The sequence below is a fragment of the Thermobia domestica genome, chromosome 8 (genome assembly GCF_964235325.1).
Source record: "Thermobia domestica chromosome 8, izTheDome1.hap1.1, whole genome shotgun sequence".
Lineage (NCBI taxonomy): Eukaryota > Metazoa > Arthropoda > Insecta > Zygentoma > Lepismatidae > Thermobia > Thermobia domestica.
In genome coordinates this window covers 198,273,489-198,284,579 of record NC_137461.1, presented here as the reverse complement: position 1 = coordinate 198,284,579, position 11,091 = coordinate 198,273,489, and the positions used below count along the sequence as shown (strand labels likewise).

General features: G+C 34.1%; 1 protein-coding gene across 1 annotated transcript in view; it reads right to left on the bottom strand.

Annotated features, from left to right (window-relative positions):
- Positions 1-7,845: 7,845 nt before the first annotated feature.
- Positions 7,846-11,091, bottom strand: part of LOC145691917 (uncharacterized) — a 92,294-nt gene continuing 89,048 nt past the window's right edge. Inside the window, exon 7 of the mRNA XM_081767225.1 lies at positions 7,846-8,271. Coding sequence (XP_081623351.1) covers positions 7,995-8,271 — 277 coding nt within the window. The 3' untranslated portion in view covers positions 7,846-7,994. The remainder of the gene's footprint in view (positions 8,272-11,091) is intronic.

The following is an 11,091-nucleotide window of genomic DNA, read 5'->3' as shown; positions in this document are numbered from 1 at the left end:
ACTAACTTCGCTTAGGATCAATAAGGAAATCAAAGTTTACGCGATCGCAGAAAAGTGAATGGGTGTTGTAGTGTGCAGTGTGGTGATAGTGGTATGTTCTTTTTATTACGGAAAAGTTGTGTTTTCACACACAGGAGTGTGTAGTGCTTATTTAAGCGTGCAATATTTAAATGTAAGTGTATAATAATGATGCTGAGTTCAGTAGTGCAAATATTATCATCCTCTATTAGAAGAATGTAGTAAAAATTTATTTTTAAAAAATCACACAGGAGGAAACCTAAATTTAAAAAATGTCAAAAAAAGAACAAAATAAAATAGGTTTAAAGCCTATCATACAGGTGAAACCTAAATCCAATGAAGATGATACAAAAAATAGGTGGAAGGTTATTATATAGGTGGAAAGCCTATTATACAGGTGGAAGGCCATCACAGGTGAAATCTAAATCTAATGAAGATGATGATAATACAAAAATAGATGAAAAGGATATTATATAGGTGGAAAGCTAATCATACAGGAGAAACCTGATTCAATGAGGAAGATGATCATAAAACCTAGGTGGAAAGCCTATCATACAGATAAAACCTAGACCTATGAAGATGATGATAAATATACGAGAAAGGCTAAGTATGATAAAAGAACGAGGATAAAAAAAATTGAAGACTAGAGTAAGCTAAACTTGAGTCGAGAATAGAATAGAATAGGAAAATTAGAAGACGAACAAATATTAGCTAGTTAGGAGTTTATATTTTTTTTTAAAAAAAATATTTTTTTCTTTTTTCTTTTTTTTTCTTTGTTGATTTTGTCTAAATTTATCTTTTGTTCTTCCTTAGTGTTGTGGTTTCGTCCATTTTTCCTATTCCTCGTCCCTGTCCACCCTTGTCCAAATAGAAAAACAAATGAATGATGAAAAAATAATAAAGCAAAAAGATTGCAATGATGATAGCTCTGTTTCGGTTAAACTTTCAGGTGCCGAAACTAAAAGGCGCGATCTGAGCAAAAAAAAAAAAAAAAAAAAAAAAAAAAAAAAAAAACGGTTATTGTGTAAGAAGTAATGAAAATACATGCTTTTTCTTTTTACGAATCAAGCAAACAATATTGAAACTTAAAGCTCACTTTTAATTTTTAAGATCTTACTTTTCATTAAGATTTTTTTTCCTGCTACGTTTTCCATTGTCATTTTGTGTTCTATTTCGAGATGGTTCTGCTTAAATGTGTAGAAAATACGTAGGTGATTTGTGTGTGAGATTTTCTGCTATAAAAGAGCCCTAATTGATTTTTAAAAATATAAAATTCTTTGATTATATTCTAGTGACACCATAACAACAAAGCTATATGCATAATCAGTTACACTGACAGACGTTATTCATTTACAGTAATTTCCAGGTTTATTGTATATATTTTTTGTTTTGCAATAATGACAACTTACATATTAATTATGACATATTTATTGTGAATTTTTGTGATTTTTGGAAGCGGATTGTAGCCCATATAAGTCACTGCGACATGCAAAGAGCATCGGAATATTAATTCTGTGATATTTGTGACTAATCTCACGCTCATTAGAATTTTCAAAATAAAATTTCGAATTTTCATAAAGATCCACAATCTTATGCTTCGCCCCCTTTGCCGCTAAAGGTGGTGCGTTATCAAAATTATACCGAATTAAAAAAAAACGCCAGCGCCAAATTTCACATTACTTGATTTTTAAAAAAATAGCTTTTTCCGGTGTGTCCCTGTTAAGGATATTTATCGTGATTTGTGGAAGAGGGCTGTAGCCCCACATCAATCACTGGCACATGCAAGGAGCATCGGAATATTAATTCTGTGACATTTGTGATTAATCTGACCCTCACTGGCATTTCCGGAACAAAATTTTGAATTTTTATTAAGATCCATCATCGAGTGCTTCGCCCCCTGTGCTCCACTAAGGCGGTGCGTTATCAAAATAACATTCGAGATTTGAAAAAAAAACGCATACTCATTTGATACAATGGCGCCAAATTTCACATTAATTAACAAAAATACCTTTCTCTCGTATGTCCCTACCAAGGATATTTATGGTTATTTTTTTATTTTTGAAAGGGGGCTGTAGCCCCATTATCAGTCACTCTTACATGTAAGGACATTGGAGCATTAATTCTGTGACATTTGTGATTAATCTCACGCTTACTGGCATTCCGAAAATAAATTTTGGGATTTTGGTAACATATCACCCACCACCTTTTTACGCCCCTTGCCCCCCAATAGGGGGACCTTCGCAAAATAATGTTTGAAACGGCTTTACTAGCTTTGTGAATGAGTGTTTTTGCATTTTGTAACAAATACAACTCATTTGCTCAAAAATCTTCACGAATAATTATTGGAGAAAACTGCTTCTAAAATTTAACATTGAATCTCCCATAAGGAAAATGAACTTTCGTGTTTACACCCCTAAAAGGGGGGCTAAACAGCAATTTTCTCTTATTTTCTTTAGAAATTCGAAAAATTCAGATACTTCTCAATAAGAGTGCCAAATTTTACATTAATAGTGTATAAACTTCATCTTCTCCCAGCGCTGTAGAAAATAACACGAATTATGGAACAGTCTGTATATATATATATATATATATTGTCAACCCACCTTCGTGTGCCTTCTATCGCAAATGCATAGCTCAAAACGCAGGGAGATTGTCCTCAGAATATTCTCTATAATGTCCGGGAAAATTCAGTAACTAATTTCAAGAAAATAAACACATGCCAAGTTTCATTAATAAACATTTGTATTTTCAGTAAAGAACTTCGTTATTAAAGTGTACTGTGTGTTGTGTAGAGAATGTGTAAACCATTATCAGATCACAATCCGCGAAGTCTGACTATTTTCTCTATTTGACAACGATGACCAAATAGCAAACACATACCTTCTGACTCGATGTTGATGATGGTCCTCAGGAAGCAAGGTGCAGCAGAACTAACTCCAACCACTTGTAACGATGATGCTTCCAAGAGTTTAGAATGTTGAATAGTTATAGAAATTATACTGAAGACTAGTTCACCATGGCTAGTGACTGTTCTCTAACGACTGACTCTCTAGAAATAAATCTCGTTGAATGATACTCATCTTAGAATTCTCTTCCTCGAATGAACTTCTCGGAAGGCTCTTCTTGGAATGATCTCCTTCCAATCTTGGTACGGTATTTATTTCGAATACGTCAATTTCCAAACTGCCACCTTTGCTTCACGTCACTCCACGTGCTTGCTTATCTCATTGCCGAAATTCACATTTCTGCAATGATCATCAAATAGACAAAATCTCCAGACGTCTATCTCCATAATCTGACAGTTTTGTCACATCCTAACATTTGTGTTGATGTTAACAAATAACAAATAACAAAATAAATTTTACAACGACTCTCACAATAGTTCTTACTCTGCATTACTTCTTTGTTGTCATTCGTCATCAAAACATTGCACATTCACATGTCTGTATTTACATCTTACATATATATAGGTGTATATATATGTATATATATCTTAAACAACAGAAGATAACATTATTCTGAATTTCGGTGGAATTGCTTGAAACCGTGATGTGTTGTAGATATTTTGATCCTGAGAATAAGTCTCAATTTGCACAGCCAGCCATCACTGACCATTTGGCCACTATAGGACCACTTCTTTTAAACGAGCAGGAGATAACGGTATTCTGGATTTAGGTTTAATTGCTTGAAATTGTGATATTTTGTAGATATTGTGATCCTGACAAAAATTCTAGGTGATCACAACCACCAATCCGTGACCATTTTGCCACATTTTATAAAACAGCAGAAGGTAAGGATACTCTGGAATTTTGATAGAATTGTATGAAACATTAAAGGTGCTATCCCACAACCCGGAAAAAGAATGGGGAGAGTAGAGGCCAACATCATTTAAGCATAGACAACACTCAGGTTTTCATCTTGCTGGACAAAGGAATACCATGGAGAGACCTAGACAATTTTTCTAAGGATCACTACATCTACAACATAACGCAATTTCGTTTATTTACACCGAAATCAGAAATATCGTCATATCCGGCTGTTTTTTTTAAAATCTGGACCTGTAGTGGCCAAACGATCACCATCCAATTATCGAGTTGAGTTGATTTTGAAAGGGACGTTAAACTCAAAATCAACTCAACTCGATAATTCGATGGTTGTGTCCATTAAGACCTTCTCTCATGATGTGAAGATCTTCAACATATCTTCGTTTTACTCAATCTTACCGAAATCCAGAACATCATTTTACTCTGCTGTTTTCAAGAAAGTAGTCCTGTAGTGACCAAATGATTAGTGATTTGTAGTTGTGTCCATTGAGACTTTTTCTCAGGATTACAATATCTACAACATATCACGGTTTCTGTCATTTTGACCGAAATGCAGAATATCAGTATCGCCTTCTCGACTGCATTCTAAAACGTGGCCTCGTATTGGCCAAACGATCAGTGAGTGGTAGTTGTCCCCATTAAGACTTTTCTTCAGGATCACAATATCTAGACCCAAACCCAACTTCATATCACTGTCTCAAGTAATTCCATCGAAATCCAAATACCGTTCAATACCTTCTCCTTTTTTTAAAGTGGTCAAACGATCACTGATTTATGGCTAGGCCTGTTGTGACTTTTTTTCACGATTACAATATCTACAACATATCACGGTTTCAACAATTCCACCGAAATCCAGAATACCGTTACCTTCAGCTCTTTTAAGAAAAGTGGTCTTGTGGTGTAGTGGCCTGTCGGTGATGGATGCTTGTGCAAATTGAGATTTTTTTCTCAGTATCACAATATCTACAACGTATCACGGTTTCAAGCAATTCCACCGAAATCCAGAATAACGTTACCTTCTGCTGTTTTCAAAAATGTGGCCCTGTAATGGTCAAATGGTCAGTGATTGGTGGTGGTGCTTATTCAGACTTTTTCGCAGCATCACAACATCTACAACATATCACAGTTTCAGTCATTTTAATCGAAATTTAGAATATTCGACTGCTGCTTATCTTCGGCTGCTTTCAAAAAAGTATTTTTGTAGTGGCCAAACGATCTGTGATTGGTGGTTATGCCCATTACGATTTTTTCTGAGGATCACAATATCTACAACATATCATCGCTTTAGTCATTTTTACCGAAATCCAGAATGTCGTTATCTTCGCCTGTTAAAAAAAAGTGGCCCTGTAGTGGCCAAACGGTCAGTGATTTGTGTCCGTGAAAGTTGGAACTTTTTCTTAGGAACAGAATATCCACTCCATGTCACGGTTTCATGAAATTCCACCGAAATCCAATTTTCGTGAGGATTGTGTGGAGTCCTTTGTCATTTCGAAAGTGCCCATTGCCCCCTTCAACCCTTTTCTCGCAAAAACGTCAAAATCCGTATTTCCTACTTTGAAATCATCTTTGCGTCGGCAGAATGTCGCTTCTATAAAGTAGCTCTTTTAATCAAGAGTACCCTCTTTCGAAAATGGGTCCTTTGCCCCCCTAACCCATTTTCCGAAAGAAACAAAAATACGTGTCAGTTTTATTTTGGATCTAGTATATAGGTGCCAAGTTTGAAGAAAATTGGATGACGAGAAACGCTTGTGAATCTATCTCCTTACACTTTCACTTTTTGGGCTTAAAGTTTTTTGCTCCAAAATCTTCAATTGTTATTGTAAAATATGCTGGAATACTTTAAAGTTCGATATAATTATATTGCAAAAGAAACTCCCTACAACCGTGGCTCCGGTTTAGGGAGAGGTAACACCATTCAATATTTTATGAAAATTAGCATTCTGCAACTAAAATTCTGTGGTCTTATTTAAAGAGGACAATTGAAGGCATAGTGATAATTAAAAATAAATAAATAATAATTAATAAGAGTTCTGATGTAATATGAATGTATGATACGAGTGTGTGTGTAAATACTGGGAATACTTGGCAATTCAGCCTTATTTAAAACAAAGACAATAGAAATAGAAAAATTATAGATATCAAATACTAAATATTTGAATAATAAAATCTAATATTTTTTGATTGAGATATAAAATATTTTTTAAAAGAAAAATTCTGCTTGACTAAATGTAAAGTAGCCTTCTATAAATTTGGAGTCGAATTCAGGGATTTTTGTTTAAAGTCAAAATTCCAGGAAATTCTGTTCTCAGCAATTTGTTTCTTAAAAATTGTTGGTGGCAATATGTGTTTGTATACAATTATCTGATTTGTTACTGACAACAAAACAAGTGCAAGAACCGGTATCCTAAGCCGGTTGCACTTTTGTTTGAAAAAGAAACCTTAACAAAAGTATAAGAACTTACTTCAATCTCTAGTTATCCTCAAAAATTAAGGGTTGCGGGTTGAGTATCTTTGCATGAGTCCGTGTACAATCAGTTAACGTAGCAACGATGCTAGGAACTCTCCCTCCGGAAAAAGCTTTGGACGAAATCTTCCTTTTGTACTATAATCATTCTTCTCTCTCAATTGCTACTAGACGAATAATCAACCATTTTCATATATTTAAAATATTTAAAATGTAATTGGCCCTAGGATCTTTCATTGTGGCATTCACTTCGAAAGTTTCCAATTTTGGACAGTATATTTTATGTTAGCTAAATAGCTTCATTCCTCAAACTTATATAGCAGAATTTTGTGTTATACAGTATCAAATAATAAATGCTGCAGTATTGTAGAAAAAACTCAGTTGAATCTAGTCTTAATTTCCAAAAGCGCTTTCAGTCATTAAATCCGTGTATGACCTTATCTACACGTAAGTTCCGAATGCGGAAGAATTTACAATAAAAAGAATTCTAGCTTATTGACTCAACAAGGTATCAGGGGACCAAAAAGATGGATTCTCTCCCATTTGAGGCAAAAGATGATCTGTAATATAGATACGGTAAACCAAAGATTAGTTAATACAAACAAATATCAGCTGGTCAAATCACTCCGGCTTTTAAGAGGCAGACCAAACTTAATTTAAAAGTCTCTCTAGAATTTAGCCCTCAGGGACTCAGACCTTTATTTTGTAAGTTCGACATACAAAACAAAAGTGCTACTAAAGACCGAACACAGACTAGAATGTCATTAACCCGTAAAGAGATTAAACTTTACTGGAGCCCAACCAGAATCCCATATAACCAAATAAAATCCAATATCTGTTCATGGAGTAGGATTGCAAAACTTTTGCAAAAAGAAGACCTTACTAAATTCTTACATCAAAACTATAAAAACATAATTTCATACCAAACGAAAAAATATACTAGAGTAATTCCTCAGGTCTCTGACATAAAGTGCAGGGGATACCAGAGACGAAAAATAGTCTAATTCATTTAAACATAGAAACTTTAATTTTGGCCTTCACCAAAACCTATCTACCCAACCAATCATACACAACATAGCTCAACTAGCATACACAACAACTTAAATAACTGCTATCAATTTTAATATATAAAATGTAGATACAAGACACACACACACACATACACACACACACACACATATCTATATCTATCTATCTATCTATCTATCTATCTATCTATCTATATATATATATATATATATATATATATATATATATATATAGAGAGAGAGAGAGAGAGAGAGAGAGAGAAAGAGAGAAAGAGAGAAGGTATGTAGTAAATTAATTAAAACAAGTTAATATATTTACACACACACTTATATGTAAGTAATAATACATAAATATGCAAATTATATCTGCAATATAGAAACCAATAAGGAGGAATCAAAAATGACAACTTACAGAGTATATATTTTTATTTAAATGACAGATAACAATAATTGGATTTCTGAAAATTATATTTTAGTATTTTATGAAAGTCCTCTTACATGATTTTTTTTTTAACAAATGTGTTACAAGTTACATATCGTGTTCTTCATAATTTCATTGTACAGTTGAATTTGATGAAAAATTAATTGTTTTAATTGAGGTGCGAAGTGCTTGATGAATATAATTTTACCTTCTGATAATTTAGGCGAAGTATGGACCTTTTAGTTGTAAAGGTTGAAATATGGTCTATAAACTGGATTTTCTAAAGCAGTTTGTGTTTGCTCTCCTTCATTCTGATTACTTCCTACTCCTTCATTGTATGGTTTATCAAGGACATTTAGATCAACTTCTGAAATCATTTTAGCCATTATAGATGCTAGTTTTGCTTCAATGTTAAATCTTATTTGTTGTCTTGTAAGCGCACACATATATTCCTTCAAAGGATCTATGATGAAGTTCAAAATTCCAGGTATGCCACTTATATCAACGTAAACATTTCTGTAAAGATATATTATGAAAATAAAGATGACATAAATGATTAAAATACCTTTATGTCTTAATGAAAAGGAATGCAGATGTATTAAAAGAAGCTAATGAAGGGCGACAGATTATGAAGATAATGTGAAAAAGAAGAAACGACATGCTTGGCCATCTTCATTCGGTACTCCGATTGGATGATCGTGCTGATAGAGGGAAAGCCCGAAAGATAGCCAATAAGAGGAAGACCAAGGATCGAATATCTAGATGCAGTTAGGAGGAAGAGACTTTATCAAACTATAAAACAGCTCTCGTAAGGGAGAGAAGGGTTTTAAAATTTCCATGTTGCCCACCAACCTATGGTTGAAGTGAACTAGAAGAATAATAATTAATACTAACGTTTACTCTGTTTTACTCATAGTAATTAAACATACCTTGCACCAAAGAATGTTCTGCAAATCCACACCTATATATGCAAAACTCTAAGAATAACGAGATGTTCAGAGGTTTGTCGGTATCAATAGTTAAAAGTTTGTGTAAGCTATTCGAGGTTCAGAGAAAGGAAAACTTGCATGCGATTGACAACCTACATCTTATAAGAAAGTTGCTTTTAATGTTGGAAAACGACCATCATACAAATGATGTATGAAGTTTCTCTTTCTATCAAGTACCCACTCATAGTATTCAACGTGAGAAGTTATATGTCATATGAGAATCAGTAGCGAGGCTAGATTCGTAATAGTAGGGATGCAAGAGGGGAGGAGAAAAATTGGGGAGGCGGGGCAGTCACACTTGTTTTGCTTTGAATCTTATTATTATCGGTTCTACATATTATTATTATTATTATTATTATTATTATTATTATTATTATTATTATTATTATCAATCTTCACCGGTTGTACATAGAAAAATGGGGGCATAGGATGGGCGAGAAAGAATTTTGGGGTGGCGGTAATCCCTCCTCACCCCCTGTTTCGCCGCCAGTAATGAGAATGCCCTACAGAGACATGGTGCTGTGCTATAAGCGTCAAATTTCTAATGACTGGATATATATATTCAGCGATTACATGGCAATACATTGCCTAAGTTCATGGTGTGATCCGAGGTGACCGAAGATTAAGTGTTGGTGCAGTGGTGAAGTTCGTTAACTTGGACAGAAAAGCTGTTCGACGCATCTTAACTGACGAATTACCATGAGGAAGATTTGTGCGATGGTTGTTCTATAAGTTCTATCCGATGACAAAAAAAGTGCCGTAAAGACGCATGTACAGACATGTTAGAATGGATTGCAAACGACCCAAATTTGTTGGAATCTGTTGTAACATGTGATGAAACATGGATTTTTTACCTATGACCCAGAAAGAAAGAACCAGTTGATGCAGTGGAAGTCTCCAGGATCCAAAAGACCCAAACATTGCCATGAAATGTCAAAATCCAATTTCATGGCAATGTTATAAATAATTGTCTTCTTCGACATTAATGTACCGGTAATTGTAATGACTGAGTGGGTTCCCAGTGGTCAGACTCTTAATCAACACTACGACATTGAAGTACTAAAAAGACTTCGTGAAAAAACTAGGGAAAAAAGGCCACAGTTGTGGAGTGATGGATGATTCTTCCACACAAAGACAATGCACCACTCACACGGCCCTATCCGTCAAGCACTTTCTGACCAGCATAAACATTGCTGTGATGGGTCATCCTCCTTATGAATTGTGTATGGCCTCGTGACATTAAACATAGTGCCTTTCGATACCCCCACAACGTTCGCCAGTGTTGCCACTGAAGCTCCAACCAGACGGGCAACGATCATGCCTCTTTGGAAGTCTGTCAGGTCGCTCACTTTACCGCACCACTTTCACACCACGACATTCACAGGTGAACTGATTATTGCTGACCGAAGAGGAAGGTCCACATGACACATTGAAAGCAAAAACAATCGGCAACCGCAACACGTGTTGTACAGTGGAGGGCCAAACCTACGCGTCCTGTATGAAGTGTTTTTAGATTTTTTTGTCCTACCCCTTTATATATTAAATATATATATATATATATATATATATATATATATATATATATATATATATATATATATATATATATATATATATATATAAGGGTCGTTTATAAACATAATTATTGAGATTATGATTCTTAAAAATACATCAACACAGGATTTTGATGTACATTAGTTAACTTATAAAACATAGTATATATTACTGTGTCTTAAGGACACTACTAAACTTTCTAAGAATGCATCAAAACAAATATTTAAACAAACGCAAAATCATATGTATAATTTTGGCAATAAAGAGTTCTTAAAATAACAAATATAACAACTTTTCGACATAAATAGCACTAATATTTCAATAGGTATAAAATGGATCTCAGACTTTTATAATTTGTAAAACAGTTTCTTTTCATTAAGATGTCTACGAGCATATGTTCCCTACATCATTTTACGAGTATATAGGTACAGATAGAGGAAAGAAATAATATTGTTAACAATCAAATCAAGTTCAGTTACTGTTTCAGTTTGATTTTATGAATCATACAAGAAAATAATCTAGCATGCTGTTTTAAAGGTTCTTTCAAATTATATATGCAATTCTGTTAAGAAAAATGACTACTAAGAAACGATAAACAACAGAACAACAGATTTTGTGACTATTTACGTTAAAATTAATGCATTGGATGACCCTCTTCTCACTTACACCAATCACACCAGTTTCAACATGGCCCCTTTCAAGATGGCGGATATTCTTTTTATAACTTTTAACAGATCATATCGACGATCTCGTACCCATGTATGCTCATTTCGTGTTGCTACAATAGTTAGTT